Here is a 22,811-nt window from a genome sequence, read left to right as displayed (position 1 = left end):
CAAGGTGGAATTTAAAATATTATGGTTGTATTGCTACTTAAAGAGGATAGATAGATAGATAGATAGATAGATAGATAGATAGATAGATAGATAGATAGATAGATAGATAGATAGATAGATAGATAGATAGATAGATAGATAGATAGATAGATAGATAGATAGATAGATAGATAGATAGATAGATAGACAGACAGACAGACAGATAGATAGATAGATGGGTAGGTAGGTAGGTAGGTAGGTAGGTAGGTAGGTAGGTAGGTAGGTAGGTCGGTCGGTCGGTCGGTCGGTCGGTCGGTCTGTCGGTCTGTCTGTCTTTCTGTCTTTCTATCTATCTATCTATCTATCTATCTATCTATCTATCTATCTATCTATCTATCTATCTATCTATCTATCTATCTATCTATCTATCTATCTATCTATCTATCTATCTATCTATCTATCTATCTACCTCCTCTTGAAGTAGCAATACAACCATAACATTTTAAATAAATAAATACAGGAAGGAAGGAAGGAAGGAAGGAAGGAAGGAAGGAAGGAAGGAAGGAAGGAAGGAAGCAAGCAAGCAAGCAAGCAAGCAAGCAAGCAAGCAAGCAAGGAAGCAAGGAAGCAAGGAAGCAAGGAAGCATGCAGAAAATGTTATGGTTGTATTGCTGCTTCAAGAGGATAAAAGATATATGAGTGTCCTCCAGACGGGACCCTGGAAGTCCTACCTAAAATATCAGGTGGATGTCACCAATCTTCATTAATATATACAAATACAGCCCAACTGCATGGGTGACCGCTTTATAAACATGGTAGACTGGCACTGGAGCATCCATGGTGGAGTCAGCAATCTAGGTAAGCATTCATACAGTGGTTGAAAAAGTTAATAGCAGTAAAAAAGTTAGGGAAATGGATAAGTCAAAAACATAAAATATAGTAGAAGATGTTTGTGCAGAAGATCACACACAGTTAGATTCTAGTGTAATAACAGTTGGTAGAAACTCAGGTCTTATTGTAAACCTAACAAACATTTTATTACTTTCCCTTTTCCCTGTCTTTTATGTTGCAGTGCTTGAGACTGAGGCAAGTGGCTGTGTCAACTGATTACAATGCCATGTGGCATGGCATGCTCATTAAAGGCAAAGCTAGAAGAATAACACAAGCTTCCGTGTGGATGATTGGGTTGGAATGAAAAATGCTCCAAGAGAGATGTAATTGGAATTCTTTCATTTTTCTAGAAACTTTTGCAAGAAGAGGCACACATTTGGCATGAAAGCAACAGACTCCAGCAGAAATATATTTGTGTCTAAATGCAACAAGGGCAGCTGAGGCAAGTGCTTGTAGGGATGAAAAATTACTCTTTAAATCAATAGCTAGTAATATACAGTATTGCCGAGGGGCTGATTAGTGTTCTATCATTAAGCAGAAGCATGATGTCACATCAAACTAGAACATTTTCAACGGTGTATGCTCAGCAATGCATAGAAAAAGGTACTGGAATTGTATGACAATGAGGTAGAGGACATCTGGAGGCTAAGTGATATCGTGTATTTCCTAGCAAGGGGACATGACTGTCTGCCTCTACTGGTGGAGGACATCTTTATCCCTCATAAGGGATAATCTGCAAATCTTCAGGTTCAAGTCCCAAGTCCAAGTCTTTGGTACCAAGTCCCGAGTCCCAAGTTCAAGTCCCTATTTTTTTACAAAAAGCTTTTTATACCCCCAGGAAAAAAAAGGGAGGGATCACTGGGTTCAACGTTGTGAGTTGATCCAGAATCATTGAAAAGAAAATCTGAGTCAAGTTACCAGTGCAACTGAAGTGCGACTTGACAGTGAGTCCCATGACTCTAGTCCTCATGGGAACAGCTTTCCCAGAACACAGTCAGAAATGTCCAACCAATTAATTTAAATTCACCCACACAGATCATTATGGCCTCTCTGAAGATCAAGAGCCAGGAAGGTTACATGGACAACAATTCTGGAAGAATGAAAATGGTTAACAGGACTTCTGAAGACTTCACTTCACTATTAGTTGTTCCATCCCTTATTCTCAACAAGGAAATAACACTTGCCTTTAGAAGTAGCACTCCACTGCCTCCTCTCTGACTGTATGCACTTTTCCCCCACAAAACAGGGGGGTGGAAAGTCTGTGCGTCTTATGGAGCGAAGAAAACAGATTATATTTTCCTGATTTCTTCTCCTAAAAAATTGGTGCGTCTTATGGAAAGGTGCGTCTTATGGAGCGAAAAATACGGTAAGTACGAGTTGTCCTTTTTCATATATGTTGCAGAAAATGTGGTTGATAAGGTTGCTGAACCTAATATCCTATTGATTTAACCTTTGGAAGATTTGTTATAGGTTAATAGCTAACTGTAAAGGCTTTGAATTTGTATTTTTTTGGGGGGGTCCATTTACAGATTTATAACAAGGAGTTATTGTAGATTTGCTATATTAAATCAAATTAAATGGCTCTTATACAGTGTGGAGAGGTGAAATTTTAACTGCTGGGTCAACTTGGAGGTAAACATTTTTGCCTCGACTTTGTAAAGAATAGTCTTACTTTGTCCAGTTTCCACAAGGAGGAAAAATTAAGTAACTTTGCAAGGAAGGGGAAGGATAGAAATACCAGCTTTTCACAGAGTTCACGTACAGTGATAATTTTTAAAACACTGATTTAAGTTAAATGTCAGATATTGCCCACAGAGCATCCCAAGGCTAGATTTGTCCTTTAATCTGAAAAGTGGCTGCACGAACAATGTGATTTTTATCAGCTGAAGCAACTTTCAACGTATTCTTGTAAGCTTTTCTTTCCAGCAATATGACACGAGATATTTTCTTGGGGAAAAGGAACATCTCCATTATGTCAAGATCATCCATATTTTTTACTTGGTGTGCAACTTATTAGATACTTTGGATTTGCATCCTTTGACCCACAGCTGGACAAACACCTCTAATAGAAACACTCCAGGGAACGATTCAGCACTCTTAAGCCCCATGGATGCATTTTTCCAGTGAAAATCAGTAGGACTTGAGGAGTGCTGAGCTTCAGCTGGATCACCCATGCTCGCTTTCTCACATGTGATCAGTTGGGTGCTCTATTCTCTCTGAGTACATAATTTAAAAAACCCTTGAATATAGCTCTAGCACAGGATTTGACACACAGGATTCATGCAACTTGCTACAAATACAGTGGACCCTCGACTTACAGACGGCTCGACTTACAGACTTTTCGAGTTACAGACTTCTCTGGCCACAAAATTTAGATTCGACTTGCAGCCAGAGAATCGACCTACAGACTGGAAAAAACCCCAAAATGGAATAAAAATGGAACAAAAATGGCTGGTTATGGATTAATTGGTTTTCAATGCATTGTAGGTCAATGGAGACTTGACCTACAGACTTTTCGACCTGCATTCACCGTTCCAATACGGATTAATTCTGTAAGTCGAGGGTCCACTGTAAGCAATTTAATTGGAAGAGACATTGTGTTGTAAAGAATGGCTCTTGCTAATAATTTATTTAACCATTGCTTGATTCATTCATTTATTCTATTTTTATACCGATCCATAGTGAACAGGTGCTCTCTGGGTAGTGTACAAACGGCAAGGGTATCATATATAAAACAACAACAGAACCAGCAGTTAAACATGTGGTCACTATACTTAAAGACTAATGAAGACAATTGTACATAGATTTGCTAAAACTCATGTGTGCGTGTGTGTGTGTGTGTGTGTGACCACCCTCCACCCCCTGTTTATTCTCACAAACAAAGGAATGAATGGGAGGGATTGTCACTGAGAAATGCTTTGCAGTGGAAAAAGTTAAATCTCCCATCTGTCATGTCTTTGGGAGTGACACAGCATACTTTTGAACACATGGCAATGCAAATGTTTGATTTATAGTATGAACAAACTTTTGCACGACAATAGAGCGTGCAGAGGTTTAGTTCAGTCACTTTCAAGAAAATTGCCATTGGGTCTATCTGAGCTGCCAAGATGCTTGTGGACTTGCAGGGACTGTAGGCAAGAACTGATTAGATAAACTGGCAACATCTTTAAGAGTCTATAGATATGAAAGCTATAATTTGTGAAAAGGCAGCTGCTTAAAAAAGAATGCTTGCACACATGATGGCAGCTGCATTATATGACTCAGGAAAGAGCTTGTTGACACAAGCAGCATCTCCAGACACATAAACCCTTTTAGCTCATCACCAGAGTCTCTCTCTCTCTCTCTCTCTCTTTCTCTCTCTCTCATTCTCTTATATTATACGGAATTTTATACTGAAATTAAGCAAACATCCCAAACGCCATGAATTAGCATGCAAATGCAGATCTGTCTCTTTTGGTGGGAAGAAAAGAAATCTGCATTAACCAATTTCCTTCCTTCCTTCCTTCCTTCCTTCCTTCCTTCCTTCCTTCCTTCCTTCCTTCCTTCCTTCCTTCCTTCCTTCCTTCCTTCCTTCCTTCCTTCCTTCGAATGGAATTTGTGGTCTGAGGAAAGGTTAGTAAAATTTTATCTTTCCATTTCCTATCATTAGAGGGGGGCGGAAACACACGCAGCAGGCTCACCTGCCCAACTTTCTGAATTATACGCAAGGAAATGCACAAAATGGAAATGTGGATCTTTAAAACATACACCCAAATGGGAAAATGTGTACAAGATGTGTATGTAAAGAAAAATGCATTTAAAAATATACATGTTTGGGGGAAAGGGCATACCAAAATGCAAGCAAATTTCCATGTGTATTGTCTCACAAAAAGTCGGATGCCCCAGTACAAAAGCAAGAAAGGGGAGGAAAGTGCAGGTAGGATTCAGGGAAAGGCAACAAACCTTAGACTGCATGGTTTTCACATCTTTGGCATCAGGTAGGGCCATATGAATTCCTAATCCCATCACTACAAAAGCAATAGTGAGTAAACTGCCTTGCCCATCTGTCCAGTAGCAAGCTTTTATCAGTCATCCAGCATATAACCACTTAATTCAGAGTGCTGACAATGTTTCAGAGGGACATTAGGCTTTACCCCCCACCTCCATGCATTGTTCTTCTTCAAAGCTGTTAGAAACAAATGCACTCCTTTATCTTCTACCAACATTATGCTTCAACCTTCAAGAGATGACCTTGACATTTTCAAAACCATGTCCAAAGCAGTGGAAAATGTATAGGTGATAAACACAGAACTTTGATTGGAAAACCCAACTGATTTTCATTTTGTTTCTCATCTCTTATCAGCGGAACTGAGACAACGGGCATTACGCTGAGGCAAGAACTTAACTGTTGTAACTTGAACTTCAACTGTTGCAGTGTGCTCTACCCTTAGAAGTGCTTTAACAGTAGCCTTTGCTTTAATATCTACTGAAGAAGCAATGGACCGAATAACAGATTTTCATTCCCGATGCCCTGGTTACAACTTCAGCATCCAAGTTCATAAGCATAGTTAGTATCATCTGAAGACACATCAGAGGCCTAATTTAGCAGAAAAATGTAATAGTACTGCTTCAGCAGAGGAAGCTGACATAAACATGCCTGTGCTAGTAATAAAATTTTACTGTATGTGCTATGTCCTTTAATATCTTCACTGGATGTCTATGGATCAATTCAGAATATGTACATACATGTCATGTAAAAATACAGTACTTGATTCTTCCATTTTCCATCCTTATTACCTGGTCCTATTATTAATGAGGTAATTTCCTCAGACAAAAGATGATGGGAAGTGATGGCAAATCAATGGTAAAGAAAGATGAGCATCACATAGCATGCTCTGTGATCCCAAGGTTGCCTGTTCTTTGGCCATGATGCAAAATGAATTGACTGTCAATCCAGTTAGCTTTTATACATGGAATGGAGGAAGCACCATATACTTCTTTAGAGCTTCATAAAGTTATTTTGGCCAATCACTTAGATCTTTCTGCCAACACCTCTTCCTTTGATGGCAGTGAGGTACAATGGCTGAAATCCTGGTGATGTAACTACTCTGATGGAAGGTTAACGGCATCATCAGGTTGGGTCAATTTTTGAAATTAAGTAATGCCATCATGTTGGTGGATTTTTTTTCATTAATTAAAGACTTCATTCTACTGACTTGCGGCTCCCATGGCTTTCATATGATGAAAGGGATTACATGGGAGTCATGGTACAGGAATAGAAACTATTTTATTTCAGCAGATTTCTCCTCCATGCTGACATTATCTACTTCTGCAGGTAGAGAACTTGTCAAAAATAGCCATGAAAAATTCTTCCTGCTTTGATGAGAAGCAGTTGACTGATGAAAGGTGTCAGGTTATGGGATTTTCCCTTGCTTGGTGTCTTTTCTGGATGGTAGTAAGCACAAGAGGGGATCCGACACACCATCTTCACTGCTGATATTAGTGGTGTCAGCATTCAATCTGGCTTTTGCTTTGTAAAACTTGGCATTCTTTTTCCTGCTGGCAATGTGGGCACGATATTGCAGGACAATGTTAGGCCATTTCATGGCATTTTGAAACATGGATATAGAAGTAACATTGTGTAATACCCGAGCCCCGGGTCGCGAGGTGATGTTAGGAGTGCCGTCTCGCCCTAAGGCAACCGCGGGTACACAAACTGCTCCCAGACCGTTCCCTCCACGGATGCTCCATCAGGCCGTGGATACTGAGGATCTAACCCGGGAGCTGAAAGGGTTAAGTGTAGCCACCCAGACTCCTGCAGTTTGGGCGGGAAAAGAGAGAAAGGAACCAGAAGAGGGAGCTGTGGGAGAGGTCAGTCGGGGGAGAGACAGAGGGGAAGACGGATGGGAATGGGTGTCGATCCAAGACCCCTGGACGGGTAAATGGGAGACGGTGCGTCTCACCCGTAAAGAGGCTGAGGAGAAGAGAAGAAGGGAAATGTCCATACGACCCTCTTACTGAGGAGAAAGAGAAACCCGTGAGTGGCGTCGGAAGTTAGCTGAGGAAAAGAGACGGGTAGAAAGAGAGAGAGAGGAAAAGCGCCTATGGCTTTTGGAGGAGCTGAGGAAACTGGGTGGCTACCCGGACCCTGGGGCTACCCCGAGGGGGAGGACCACGTACCCTGGGGATACACAGGGCATGAGGAAACAACCCTACTTCTGACGAGGGAAGGAGACGACCTCGTACCTGAAGACACCTCGCCAAGACCACCAGGTCTAGGGGCGATGAGGACCAGTAACCCTTTTGTTGAAGATTGGACACCCCTGAGAGAACCATTGTTCGACCAGGAGAAGTTTTGTGCAAACTTGATTGACACTTCTATACCCTTACCCCCTTTAATAAATGAAGACAAATTGTTTGGTTTAAAAGAGTCTCCGAGTTTATTTGGTACGGGGGAGGTGAAGAAAAGCGAACCCTCACACATTCATAAACCAGAGGGTTTTGTTTTTGAAGGATTAAATGGCAATTATGATGCAGTGATTCCCTTTTCCATCTTTTAACAGAAATGGTTTATGTTTGAGTCATATATATGTTAGGGCTGATGGGAGATGAATAGCTAATGCGCATAACACCCAGCCATTGTGTTCATTCCAACTATACAATTTATAGTGAATGTGCAAAATGTAGTGAAACTTTTTGTTCTGTGAATGTCAGCATTCCCAGATCCATTTATAAATGAAAACAGATATATGTGTGGCGATTCTGAACATTACAGCTAAAAGGTTTTTCAAAAAACCTATCTCTTCTAATCCAGTTAAGAGATACTGTGGTCCCCTTGAAGGCAAGTGGGGCATGCTCCACCTGCCTGCAATCACACACCACCCTCCCGCAAGCATGGGGGGTGCCCTCTCACGCATGGATCCTGCCCCCCAACTGGTCTGCGATTTGGAAAAGTTTGGGGACCACTGGTTTATATCATCATCATAACTGAAATCTAACAATCTAAACATTCAATAGACCAGTCAGAAAATGGGTATTATTCATTTTGCAAATCATTATTTAAAAATAAGGTTTCTTTCTGCTCTCTGCATTATTTTTATCTTTCATTAATATTTGACTATACTTTTTGAAGGCAATCTTGAGCTTTGTGGGTGCTAAGCCCATGCCCAATAGTCAAATTGGCAAGAAAGGCCACAATTGTGGTCCCATTCTTTGCCAACAATACAGAAGCGACCTGCAAGTGCAGAACCATTTTGCAGGAGCAGTCCTCATTTCCATGGGCCAAGAGTAATATCCTATGAATGGAAGACCTAGTGCTGGAAACAAATGAAGTCTCTTTATAGCCTAAAGTCTTTTTATTTCTGACCCACATGGGAAGAAGGGTGGTGGACCAAATGGAACATGAGTTTATTCCAGCAGAATAAGTCTTATGTTGTTCTATTCATCACAGTACAGTATGTGATAGGTTGATTGCTGTGGCCTAGCCAACCTTTAGAGCAGTGGTTTCCAACCTTGGGTCCCCAGACATTCCTGGACTTAAACTCCCAGAAGCCTTCACCACTAGCTGTACTAGCGAGGATTTCTGGGAGCTGCAGTCCACAAACTTCAGGGACCTAAGACTGGGAAGAACTGCTTTAGAAAAAACATTATTGCCATTTGGAAAGACGATTTCCTTTCCAAACCTTGGTTTTAATATTTTAAGGAACACATATACTTACACATACCTTAAGGAGCTAGATCAGTGGCTCCCAAACTTGCAGGTCCAGATGTTCTTGGACTATAATTCTGAGAAATCCTAGTGAAGGCAACTAATGGCCAGGGCTTCTGGAAATTGTAGTTCAGAAACATATGGAGCCCCCCACACTTGGCAACCACTGAGCTAAACCCATAAGCGCACTTTCCACTATTGTGGGAGACATGGCATTGTCTAAAAAGGACTTCCATCTTCTCTTGATTATTCATTGATTATTTATCTCTGCCACCTGCCATTCGTCCAGCAAGCACAAGGCAGTATACTTGGATTTCCTTCCACTCACCCACCCCCATCATTCTACTTTCCTCCCTGTTTCTGCTACTCCACTTGAAGTGTCCAGTTTTTGTTACTTCTGTCTTTTGTCAGCTAGCTTCTACTCCTGCAGTAAAATGGCCAGGTACAAGCTGAAGAAAAGCATTAGCCTACAGCCACTGTGACATGATAAGGGAAGTACTTTCTGCAATACACACTTAAAGATATTGTGTCTTTGCTGAGCTCCAAAAATATGGAAATAAGTAGATAAGGATTATACTTTGAGGACCTATGTGAAACAAGAAGAAACTTCTTCACATCAGGGATGACTCCCTATGGTTATTATTAATAATAACATATTATACACTGGAGGATTAATTTCCATTTGTTAACTTTCTTAGCATTTGTGGATTTCAGTTATAATCACTTCCAACACATTTGATTAACTTTGGTAAGTAGCTCGGGTATACTTGATTTAACTATCTTAATTGTCTGTCTCTGCTGTAACAACAGGTAGTAAACAATGTACCCATCTTTCAAAATGTATATAAATATATACTTGTTTTATTTTTAGGCTTTTAAAATATTAAGGTTTTAATGAAAGTAGAACTCAACTGAATTTTTCTAAGATTTTTTTTTCTGAGAAAACTTTCCAGATTGTTTAATCCCCCCATCCCAATCCAGAATATGATGGCTACATTGTCCAATTCACCATCTTTTTTGGGGTGGGGGTGGGATAGAGGCCTCCCTCAAGAACCTCGAATGATGCTAGGTTTGGAACACTATAAGGCAGTGGTCCCCAACCTTGGGCCTCCAGATGTTCTTGGACTACAACACCCAGAAGCCTCCACCACCACTTCTGCTGGCTAGGATTTCTGGGAGCTGAAGTCCAAGAACATCTGGAGGCCCAAGGTTGGGGACCACTGCTATAGGGAACTAAAAGGAGAGCCAGACTGTGGCTACAGCTGCTGTACTTACTTGCAACAGTAGCAGCTCCTGGGTTGTTGTGTTTTTTTTGGTGGGGGAGGGAAAGAATCTGTGCTACTGCCACTGTAAAAGGAGAGTGCCACCCCTCAAAAACTGAATTACTTTTTTGTCAAAAAAAAATCAGTTGAAGAAATCTCTCTAGTTTCTCTGCTCACAAGTGTCAGAGAATGCTAAGAAACCACGTGCCCATAACTCCTGATGAAAATGGTCATTCAGTTGTCTAGAAAAATGTCACTGCACATCAGTATAAACACAGTTATGGTGATGAATCACTTTCAAGCAACATATATGTGACAAAAAGTACTGGAGGCAAAGTCTGTCTGTCTGTCTGTCTGTCTGTCTGTCTGTCTCTGCCTGCCTGCCTGCCTCTCTCTCTCAGAAGCCTGACTTAGATCTGCTCTATAGTTGTAGCAAAACAAAGTGAAAAAAGGCTAAAGCGGTCAACGTGACAGAACATCCTAAGATGTTCTTTAAATTTCAGCTGGTCCAGAGCTGTTAGAATGTTTTTCAGGACCCTATTATGACCCATATGGTAGCAGTTGCACAGGGCACTTATTTATTTGTAAGATCAAGTAGAAGCAGGATTTTAAATTTCTTATATCTTAAAATATATTTGAATCAAGTATTTGATCCTGTTCTTTGGTCTGCTGGTAAATCCCACCAGGAGGGTAGATATCAGAGAGAATAAATTTTCCATAGTGGCCCCACAGCTCTGCAATTATTTTTCTAGAAAGGAATGTATAGCCCTACCAGTAGTAGAATGAAAATTGACTCAGCATACATATTCGGTGCAGTCTGTTTTCTGCTGAAGGGTGGTGTTGTGGTTTTTTTGGGGGGGGGGCCCTCCTGCTGTTTTCATATTGTTAAATTTTTTTATAATATACACAATTGTTCTATGCCATTTTAGTATCCTGAAATGCCTTGGCAAGACTATGTCCTGAAAGGCATTTTGAGAGGCCATTAATAGAGAAAGACCCAGCATGTATGTACTCCAGATCTCCCCAGTGCAAGATATGTATAGATATATACATGTATATTAAATTGAGAAAAGGCAGATGGAAGTGTATTTGTTTTTTAATCAGCTAAATATATTGCCTGCTTATATCCCCATAAATTTGCCGCCTTTAAACTGCTGACATATTGACTTTTTAAATTGTCTTTTTCATTATCCCAAACGGAGAAGGTTGGCACTCTTGCAAACAATATGTTTTCGTTCTTTATGAATTAGGTGACATAAAGCCAATAAAACACAGAAAGTAGTCATGCATCATCATAGCTATACAGTGCATTTCTAAAAATACATGTTTCTCAAATTTTCAAGCTGTCGATAAATTGTCTGTGGTGCTGAGTGTCAGCCTGCTGCAGGAATTGTGAGCTTCCCTTCATTCATTGACATATAGTTTGTAACCTTCTTGAAGTGACATTCCCCCCCCCCCAACTTCTAAATGACAACACTTTGCATTCTGTTTTGCATAATTCATCACAATCTATATAAACGAAAAGTAATGACATCAACTGTGGTTATAATATATGCACATATATAATATATGTGGTTAGGAATAAAAAAGGGAACCAGCCGGGAACGTTATGAAAGGGACATGGTTAACAGATCAAAATAGGAATACAAAGCAAAGCCACTAAAATGAAACTATAGGCCACCATATAGAGAGACATCCTGAACAGGACCTGAATGAAGCCTACTGCCCGTGCAGAAGATCTCTTGAACTCTTTGCATTAGCCCTGAAATGAATCCCACATAGATGAAGCACACATTCTGCATTGTACGTGCCTCTGTCAAGAGGGGTAAAGTGGCTACTGATGATGGTTATCTAGTCTGTCCATGGCGATAAGATTCATGAAAAGAGACTCTGGAGCCAGAGCTCCACTGAAGGCAAGTCAGCAGTGTTGATGTAATTAATGCTGGTGAAGATCTTCTCAACACAGGCAAAGCTTGAAGAGTCACAGGGTCAGAGACCCAGGCAAGGGAGGGCAGACGATGGAATTCATGGCAGAAAGGAAGGTCAACCAGGGTGCTACTTGATACGCTGCTTCCTCTTAGTCACCATATGAGACCTTTCATTCTCCAGATCATCTCTGACAGGGGACAAAATCTTGCACAAGTGCTTGTACAAGACTCGCTGCAGTCCTGTGATTCCCCTCTGCACAATCCCATTGCAGCACATTACATAAAGCGCAACCACCTGTACACCCTTCCACAAGCACAACAATCACTTGTGTAAATATTCTTAGGCTATCATCCCCTAGGCTAGAATCCCTTAGCACTGGCCAAGCTGGGAAGGGTCAATTGGAGATGAAGTCCAAACCATCGGAATGGCCAAAGATTCCCCACCTTTCTAATATTTATTTATTTATTTATTTATTTATTTATTTATTTATTTATTTATTTATTTATTTATTTATTTGCTTTACTTGATTTATAGCCCACCCATCTGGCCTATAAGACCACTCTAGGTGGCTTCCAATATACTATAAACCACTGGTTCTTAACCTTGGGTTACTCAGGAGTTTTGGACTGCAACTCCCAGAAGCCTTCATCACCAACTGTGCTGGCTGGGGTTTTTGGGAGTTGCAGTTCAAAAACATCCAAGTAACAAAGGTTAAGAACCACTGCTATAAACAATAAAATAATACAGAATTACATAAATCATACCATGACAATATTATGGTATGATTTATGTAATTAATATTATATGTATATATCTAGTACTTAATTTTGAATGATCCACTATATATGATCACTATAGGATCATTATGTAGGATGATCAATGTACTTCAGTACAGCTCTGCTTAGTAAATAAAGCTCTCAAAATCTGTGCTAAGTTTAAAGATCACTATGCAAACTAAGTTTTCAATAGCACAGTTTAGGGAAGCCAAGCATTCAATAATTACACACACACACACACACACACAGAGAGAGAGAGAGAGAGAGAGAGAGAGAGAGAGAGATATTCTGATTTATTTATCGTTCAAGTGCCTGGATTTATGTTGATTCACGAAGCATCCAACTATGATAAAAACTGGCACAACTGAAAAAGGGGACTGTGATATATGCATTTGCAAAACTTACTCAGTAGCTATACTAATAATGATTTTGCTTGGCTGAATTCACAAAATATTGATTTTTGCTGTGCACTGTGTAACCTCTTTTTTAATATAATTCAGCTAAGTATCTGGATTGGTAAAGAACCAATAAATCAGATATGACATAAATAAGGTCCAGAGGTGCTTAACAAGATACAGAACCAAGAATTCCTGGGGTAAACATTAATTTGCTTTTTCATATGCATGTGACCTCTTTCGCTCAGCAGCAACCTTTGTGTATGCTAAAAGGTTTCCAGATATTACGGTAGCAGCTTGGTATGCTTCTACAAAATTTTGCAAATCTGCTATACCTGTGAAGCCAGGAGTACAGGTGCACTGGTACCCGCCAGGCTTGTTGAAGCAGCTTCCTCCATGCAAGCAAGGTCGTGTTTCACATTCATTCACATCCAGCTCACACCGTGAGCCATAGTAACCAAGTGGGCAGTTGCAGAGAAACCTGTTAGGACAGGAAACCAGAACATGTCAGTGGACAACAGTGAGCAACATGGCTTTTATATTAAATCATGAAGCTACCTATTGCATCCAGATGCCTAGCCTAAAGCAAAGGATTCATGGGAGACAAATCGGCACCAGATGTACTAAAGATGTAACAAACACTTGCTGATTGTTTTGTCCTTAAAGTAAAAGGCTGTCTTGGCAAATCATTGAGAAAACAGTGAAAACGTTGTGAGATTTTTTTTCCTTTCCGCATGAGAGCAAAAAGACCAATCCATTTTTTTCATTAGCAAAAGACTGCAGACCACTTGTATTTTCTGCTCAGAACACTTGTATTTTACATGAAAATTCTTTTGCATGGAGAGCCTTGTGTTTTACTCCAAACATCACCAGGTTTTTGTGGAGAAAGCATGCAGGGATTTTGTGCAAAAAAGTGCCAGAATTTGTAGAATTTTGGGGTGACGGTGCCCTAAAAAGTCTTATAATCCTGCCCAGCAGAGAGAAAATGTTTGACATTTTTATTTCTTACTTACTTGCAAGAATGGAATAAGCAAAGATTTACATCCCTAATAGCTATACCTGTATCATTAGTGATAGAAAGAACGGTGATCATTAGATAAAGCTAAACTGAATTCAATCTGCAAAAAAGGAATACAATAGAGATTTTTAAAAGCATGCTTCAGTTCCATTGCATTTATTGGTTAGTTCGAAGCGAGGGGATTCTAACCAGTTGTGTTCTTCTGTTTAGGAAGGCTCTTTGATGCAGTGAAGGCTTCCATGAGGAGAAGAGCTGGGGGTGATTTTTTTTTTTTTTGCCATTTCCCTCTTTCTGTCATCTCTATGCTCTTCCAAAGGACATTTGAAACCTCTAGAAAGAATTTGGCAATGGGCATGGTGAATGACGGTGATTGGAAAAAGGAAGGGGAAATTGGGGGGGGGGGGGAAGAGAAAAGAAACCCATTCCACAAATGGAAGCTTCAGTGGGATTAGAGCCAGAACTGTAACCAAAAAATGTTGGCATCTGTCTCTCACCCACTCTCTCAACCCATGATTGATGGGTTCTGGCCCCACCCTGCAGGAAAAAGGAAGAAGAGAATGTGGTGCTCTGTGAAAGAGAAAGTGAACGTTTATGCATTAGAATAAGGGAAACTGAATTCAGGAAGTGCTGGGCTACCCTTGGCTTGTGGAATTGACACATTCTAAAATACTTATCCAACTTTTCTCAAAGAAAAGAAAACGGAAATCTACTTTTGGTGATAGCATCAAGGAGGCCATACTTTTGGTGAATAGCATCAAGGAGGAAATAATACAACATGAGCGTATGCACAAAACGTGATTTTAACTCACAGACCTGTTTATAAAGTCTATGCATGTTCCACTATTTGCACAGGGACTTGATGAACACTCATTAATCTCCACTTCACACTGTGTCCCAGAAAAGCCATCTCTGCAGAAGCACCTGGGAAGAAACACAGCATCTTAGTGAACTGCAAAGAATCTTTGGCACCAAGAGAAACAAAAAGGAAGAAAAATGCAATATTTCTTTTAGACTGTTTATTCCAACATTATCATCACTGGCCAAAACTATACAACAAGTAAAAACTGGGTGGAATTGGAAGCTACATTGGAAACTTCGTATGACACAAGCCGTACTACAGTTTAAAATGGCACCCAATGCACACTATTTTAAACTGCAGTAGGGCATCCCCTGCAGACAGCTGGCGTGAGAGAGCCCTTCCTTCTTCACATAGTTTGCTTGTCCAGTGGCTGGATGATGGCGATGGTCCGGAAGCATTGTGGCAGCAGAGGTGTCTTTGGTGGCTGGGAAGCCCAATTGAGTGACAGCAGGGGGAGGTATTGTACTTAACACACCCACTGCTTAAATGCAAGAAATGATCTTAAAACAGAGGGCGTGTGTTTCAAGCAGGCTTATGCCTGTCTGCTCAAAACCCACAATAAAAACATTTGCTCTGGATTATAGCAAAAGAGACCCCACTCTCTCATGGTTGAGGAGAAAAATCTTGTGATTCACTGTCTTTGCACATGTGGATTTACATCCTTACTAAAACCACATCAACAATACACTCTTACAAAATAGTCTCAGAATCCATCCTAATAGTTTTGTACCTCTCTATACTTTTTTCCCCCTCACCTGTAGCTATTAACCCCATCCACACAGTGACCATGATTCTTACACGGGCTGGAGATGCACTCATTGTTGTCAATTTCGCAGTAAGTACCTCCAAATCCTGAAAGATAGATGAAACAGGTATGGATCAGTGATCTCTACGACTGAGCTTGAATGTCAGGATCAGTGATAACAATAGCTAAGGTGAATGCTTTCTAAATGGAACTTTAAAACACTTGAAACATTTTTATCCCTCTGACTTAACAGGCAATGTATCCCCTTGGAGAATAGCACATAGCTGATAATGCTTCAACGCTGGGACAGGAATAGGATCGAATGCAAGAAATAAGCATCTAGATAAATCTGTTGGAAACTGTGGCCTCTTTTAAAGGCTTGGATATGCTTCATTACAAAAAAGGATAATATCACCAAAAGCAAGGAAAATCTGTCAGATAGTAAGTTTTAATCTGACATCTCAGAAGTGACTTATTGGAGTCAGGAAATTTCTTTTCCTTCCAATAAAGATTTTCCTTTATCTTTAACATCACAGGAGAGAGTATTTTGAAATGGATGCCAAAAGAGGTCAGTCTTTAAACAGGAAATGTTCGTTTTTCAAAGAGACAGAGTTTGTGAAGAGTATCTTCCTCTGGTAATGTAAACTGCTACATCTTGAAAAGTGTCACTTTTGTTTATTTATTTTCGTAGTTAATGGTCAGTGACATGTTGTGTAGCTCTGCCTGCACAACACGCATGATATCACCAGCAGATTGCTCCTAATTAGATACTTTCTTTTTATTTTCACAGTGTGCACCATTTTGTATCATTGTACATAAGCAGAACATGCCCAGATTTTTTTAATTGATTCTTTAATTACTGGCAATATGTCAATGCTTGCAACATCAACCCTGTTACACAGGCGGAGCTACACTATAGGATACTGACAGCTATTTTCATAGAATCATAGCATCACAGAGTTGGAAGAGACCACAGGGGCCACTGAGTCCAACCCCCTGCCATGCAGGAACTCCATCAAAGCACTCCCGACAGATGGCCATCCAGACTCTGCTTAAAAACCTCCAAAAAAGGAGAATCCACCACACTCTGAGGCAGCCTTTTCCACTGCCGACCAGCTCTGACTGTCAGAAAGTTCTTCCTAAGATTCAAGTGGAATCTCTTTTTCCTGTAGTTTGAAACCACTGCTCCTTGTCCTAGTGTCTGGAGCCATGGAAAACAAATCTCTCCCTTCCTCAACATGACATCCCTTCAAATATTTAAATATGGCTATCATGTCTCATCTTAACCTTCTTTTTGCAAGGCTAAAGATTCCCAGCTTCCTAAGCCACTCCTCATAGGATATGGCTTCCAGATGTTTGATCATTTTGGTTGCCCTCCTCTGGATATGTTCCAGGTTGTCAACATCCTTCTTGAATGGTGCCCAGAACTTGACACAATACTCCAGATGAGGTCCGACCAAAGCAGAATAGAGTGGTACTATCACTTCCCTTGATCTGGACACTATACTCCTACTGAGTATACAACCAAGAATTGCATTGGCTTTCTTGGCAGCCACATCTCACTGCTGACTCATGTTCAGCTTGTGGTTTACCAAGACTCCTAGATCACTTTCACAGGCACTGTTGTCTAGCCAGGTGTCTTCCATCCTATATCTGTGCAGTTCATTTTTCTGCCTAGGTGTAGGACCTTACGTTTCTCCCTGTTGAAATTCATTTTCTTAGTTTGGGACCAGGACTCTAATCTGTCAAGGTCATTTTGAATTTTAATCCTGTCCTCTGGGGAATTAGCAACCCCTCTCAATTTGGTATCATCTGCAAATTTAATCAACCTACTCTCTTCCTTCATCCAAGTCACTGATAAAGATGTTGAATAGCACAGGGCCCTGAGACACCCCACTAGTTACCTCTCTCCAGGATGAAGAGAAGCCATTGGTGAGCACCCTTTGGGTTCAGTCAGTCAACCAATTACAAATCCACTGAACAGTAGCACTGTCTAGCCCACATTTTACTAGCTTCCTTGCAAGAATATCATGGGGAACTTTGTCAACGGCCTTACTGAAATCAAGATATGCTGCATCCACAGCGTTCCCTCCATCTGTCAAGCCTGTAACTCTATCAAAAAGAGAGAGATCAGATTAGTCTGGCATGACTTGTTTTCGAGAAACCCGTGTTGACTTTTATTGATGACAGCATTGCTTTCTAAAATAATAATAAACTGTCTGTTTAATGATTTGCTCTAGAATTTTTCCAGGAATTGATGTCAAGCTGAAGGGGCGATAATTATTTGGGTCTTCTTTTTTTCCCTTTTTGGAGATAGGGAAAACATTTGCCCTCCTCCGGTCCGTGGGGACTTCTCCTGTTCTCCAAGAATTCTCAAATATTATTGCCAATTGTTCTGAAATTACTTCTGCCAGTTCTTTCAATATCCTTGGATGTAATTCATCTGGCACAGGAGACTTAAATTCATTAAGAGTAGCCAGGTATTCCTGTACTAATTCTCCACCTATTCCGTGCTGCATTTCCTCCACTACATCGCCTGCTGTTCGCCCCTCAGGTTGAGCACTATATTCCTTTTTTAAAAAAACTGAGTGAGGCAAAGAAGGTATTGAGAAGTTCAGCCTTTTTCCTGTTGGCCATCTTCTCCACGCAGCGACCTTATCATTTCCTTGTTTTTTCTTTTGCTATGGGCATAACTTTAAAAGCCCTTTTTATTGTTTTTAATCTGTCTGGCAAGCCTGAGTTCTTTTCTTACCTTCTCCCTATACTGACCATTTGCTTGTATTCCTCTTTGGTGTTTTCCACATTTTTCCATTCCTTGTACATGTTTTTTAACACTTACTGTATTTGCTGGTGTACAAGACGACTGGGCTTATAAGACGACTCCCCAACATTTCCACTCAAAATATAGAGTGGACGGCTCTGCTGCGGCACCGGCACCGGCTGCCCAGGGCTCTGCCCGGGCCCGCCCTCGAAGTTCATGGCCAGGGACGAGGAGGGCGAGGAGGGGAAGCGGCCGGCTGGGCGAGTGGGCAGCTGGCTCAGCGGTGAGGAGGGCGAGAAGGAGGGGAAGTGGCTGGGCGGGTGGCAGACGAGGAGGAGGGGAAGTGGCTATCCAGTGGCGGGCGGGCGAGCAGGCAGCTGGCTCAGCAGCGCGGGATGGCAGGCAGCCCAGTGGCGGGCTCTGGCTGCTCAGGCATGGCCGGCTCTGCTTCCTTCCCTCCGTCCAGACCGACTGACTGACTGACTGCTCGCCTTCCTTCCTCCCCTGCTGGCGCAGCCACGTATCACTCACTCAATGGCGGCAGCGGCGGCAGCGGCTCCTTCCTGGTCCAACTGAAGTGCACCCGGCGTATAAGACACCCCCCCACTTGGAGGCATGTTTTTGGTGCCAAAAAAGTCATCTTATACACCAGCAAATACAGTAGTTCAGTTGAAAGTTCTTCAGTCAACCACTCTGGTTTCTTTAGACATTTCCTGTTTTTCTTCATATTAGAACAGTTTTAGATTGTGCCTTTAGTATCTCCCTTTTAAGAAATACCCATCCATCCTGAACTCCCTTCTCTTTCAGTATCTTTGTCCATGGAATTACAGCCAGTATTTCCCTAAATGTACTGAAATTTTAATAATTCATAGTTTTATATTCCGAACCACATTTATTTATTTTTATTTATTTATTTGATTTTGTGTGGAGCTGTTTTCATATATTTTCAGGAACAAAAATAAGAACAGAAATAATATGTATCAGCAGTCTATGGTCTGAGGGAGCAGGACACAGTGAAAAGACCTCATTGCTATTGCCTCCTGCCAGCCTTACAGTATTTGTGGTATTTATCTAATTCCATCAGATACATCTATTAGCAGCTCATACACACATTTTAGTCAATGGTGGAATGGGTGAGGGAATTAAAATGCCACATGTGATTATCATATTAAACACAAAACATATTGGTGGTAACACAGACATTCTTGCATGGTTGAGCTTACTAACCTAAATAGGCTGACATCCAAGTCACAATCAGATTAGGTCCATTTAGCCAACAGAACGTATAATGGAGTTGTCTCACCAAATTCCCATTGATTCAATGGGTCTAATCTGATTGCAACTTACTATTAGATTTCAGCCACTTTTTGATAAAAAGGTGTTTGTCAATATGCAAAGTATAGGAAGCATAGCTTAACTTCCTCGTTAAGTCTTGTTCAGCTGATGCAAGTTGGAATCGAGAGAGAGAGAGACGGGGGGGATACTTGAGGATTTAATCAAATATTTTATGTCCTTTCATTTTTCTGCATAGAGCAGAGTGGAGAACCTCTAGCTTCCAGGCCTAATCTGGTCTTCCAATGGTCCAGGTGAGACTATTGGTGAGAGTCAGAGACCTTGTCCACCCCCTTTAAAGGTCCCAGCCCCTCCCAGATGGAGAAGGGAATCATTCCCATCATCTCTGATCAGGCATCAATGGCATCAGGAACTCCCTTCCAAAAGCTCTTTTCACATTTGTCCCCAATGTTCAATATTGTAGTTATGTAAATAAGCAAGCCCAGCAACTACTTAAAACCTGTGATGGACATTTCATATAATCAATTGCTGTTCTGCTGTTTTCAGAGGTGTGCTCGAATTTGTTCCAGGAAGATACAGTATCTATGAGTGCTGTGAAGATTTAAGGACTTATCTTGGGAGATGGCGTGCTCGGTAAAAAGAGCTGAGACAGGCTGTCTGGGTGGAAGAAAGTAAAGTCTACTGCCAAATGAGCATTCGAAGTTCAGGGCAGTGTGCTTTATGACTATGGAGCGGCAAACAGAGAAAGATAATCTCTAGTACTAAGTCAGTACTTCAGTGTGAAATGACATCCCTCCAGGTTCTTTTCAACAAAAGTGGTCCTTATGAAAGGACCAAAATCTATTTCTGAACAATATAAAAAATAAGTAATGAAATTTATCATGGAGGCATGCCACCCCAGGATAAAGATAGAGAATGGGGCACAGAGAGTGCGAAAGAGAGAGATTTATTTTCTATATATATAGAAACAGTGAATATAATCTAATTGAATTCGTTCTCCACAACTTTAGAAAATAGGCTAGGTTTACATCTTGCTATTTTATCAGCAGTCCATTTCTCCTTCAGCAAAGAAAGACACTTGTTATATTTACAGTCTCATCTCCTTCTGAATGCCCCAGTGAATGAACACTTGATGCAAGCATCGGAAATTGGGACGCAGGATCTCAGTGCTAAGCACTGATCTGTGTTTCCATTATACCTTCCCATTTAGTTAGTCATTTTCATCTCCTTTGAAGGTGCAAAGGCTGGGAAGCATGGCATCACTTGTTTGCAGGAGCAATGAGTGCTGTCAAGTTACCACTATCAGGTGTTTTTATTTTAAGTTACTGTTGTTGTTGTTGTTGTTGTTCCCAGCTGGCTTTCAAGAAAGATCTTAAACTGGGTATTTTATTGGTCGATTTGCTGGTATACCTCTTTTATTATAGAGTGTATTTGAATTGCTATATAGTCTATCCTTTTTAAAAAACATTTTGATTTTTCAATTATTGTACAGAAATGAGATTATTTCAGTTGTATTTTATATTTTACACCACTTAGAACAAACTAGCCTGGGACTTGAAAGGTAACATGTCAACTCTGCTGATACAGTTCTGTTCTGTGTGCCAACGCCTTCTAAGGGTCAAAAATTATATTAAAATAATCCAGTCATTAGAAGGAAAGCTCCCTAGAGAGGCTATTTTCTTTTGTTTTGTAAATAAATCCCTAGTCTAATGTTTTTCAGCTCTCTTTAAGTTTCCAAGCAGCTTTTTTTTCCTTAGTGATTTGTTACAGTGAGGTCTCGACTTAAGAACTTAATCCGTATTGGAAGGTGGTTCTCAAGTCGAAAAGTTCTTAAGTCGAATCTGCATTTCCCATAGGAATGCATTGAAAACCATTTAATCCGTATCTGCTCTTTTCTGTCCATAGAAACTAATGGGAAGCTGCTATTCTGCCTTCTGCCACTAGAGGGGGATATTTTCTTTCTTTTTTCCCCTTAGGTTCAGGGAAGGCAGGGAACACTAAAGGCAGCACTTTAGAACTCTTTTTTTTTTAAAAAACGAAGCCAATTTTAAATAATGTTTTAAAGCATGTTGTGCTGATTTTTTCAGCACAAAGGCACTCAGGCAGGCTTTTTAGGTGCTGAACAAGCCTCCGGAAGCCTGCTCAGAGCCAGCCGATCAGCTGTTAGGCGGGGAGAGGAGCCGGGAAAACCACAAAATGGCTGCCAGGCTCTTTCTGGGTGTCGGCTTTTAGCTCTTTCCTGCTCTTTTTCCTGTGGTTTGGGGGCTACCAAGGCCTGGTAAGTGACTTTATTTAACAGTACAGTATTTATTTTTAAGTTTCTGACCCTTTCCCCCCCCTCCAGAAGCCTCTAAGGGGAGGGAGGGGGGACTTTTTTCCCTGTTCGTAACTCGAGGGAAGTTCGCATGTCGAGTCCTAACTTTCCCTATAGGGCAGGTTCGTAACTCGAATTGTTCGCAAGTCGGGTCGTTCGTAAGTCGAGACCCCACTGTATATGGATATAAGCACAAGCTCTATTTGCAAACTGTGTAAAAACATGAACTTTGAAAAACTGTGTCTTTGGAGGGAAAACGTTACAACACTATCGAATTGCAAAGCTGGCATCTCATCTAGTTAGGCCCAGAATTAATGTCAGTGGTAAGATTTTCTGGCCTCACTCTCTTCTTCTTTGCTGGTGACTTCCTGGCCTTTGAAGACATACCGGTAACTCTTTCAGCAAGCTGGCATTGTGTTAAGTGGTTCTTGTATAGTCTTCCTCATTCTGTTTATATATACTGTACCGTTGCATGATGCATCTTTTGATTGTAATGATCTTGATTACTGTAACTTTTGTTTAGTGATTTTTTTTTTCCTAAACTGGATTCCTTTGGTGGATTTCTTTGACTACTCCAAGTGCGTTCATTAGGAAAGGAAAAATTTAGTGTTTTTTTGGTGTACATATACATGTGTGTTTCTTTTTGCCCACAACAGTGGATATGATAGTACTCAGCACTAAAGATGGGCACAAACCACCATTTTGGCGATTTGATGTGGTTTGTTTACCAGCCCGACAGGTGGGCATCCACTCAAGGGCAGCACCAGGAGGAGGTGGGGCAGGGAAGTTGGGTCACTGCTTTCTTGTAGCCTTGAACAACCTGCATACTTCTGAGAGCATCCTCTGAAGAAGGAAATGGTAAACCACTTCTGAATACTCTATACCAAGAAAACTCTGGAAAA

The 22,811-nt window shown here is 40.9% G+C and overlaps 1 protein-coding gene across 1 annotated transcript in view; it reads right to left on the bottom strand.

The window, feature by feature from the left end:
• Positions 1-22,811, bottom strand: part of LOC140701680 (uncharacterized) — a 94,849-nt gene that overhangs the window by 31,453 nt on the left and 40,585 nt on the right. Inside the window, exons 3-5 of the mRNA XM_078386658.1 lie at positions 15,552-15,648; positions 14,751-14,858; positions 13,255-13,400 (exon numbers count right to left, since the gene is read on the bottom strand). Coding sequence (XP_078242784.1) covers positions 13,255-13,400; positions 14,751-14,858; positions 15,552-15,648 — 351 coding nt within the window. The remainder of the gene's footprint in view (positions 1-13,254; positions 13,401-14,750; positions 14,859-15,551; positions 15,649-22,811) is intronic.

This window comes from Pogona vitticeps, chromosome 1, assembly GCF_051106095.1.
Source record: "Pogona vitticeps strain Pit_001003342236 chromosome 1, PviZW2.1, whole genome shotgun sequence".
In the NCBI taxonomy this organism is placed as follows: Eukaryota; Metazoa; Chordata; class Lepidosauria; order Squamata; family Agamidae; genus Pogona; species Pogona vitticeps.
This window is presented reverse-complemented; position numbering and strand designations above follow the sequence as displayed.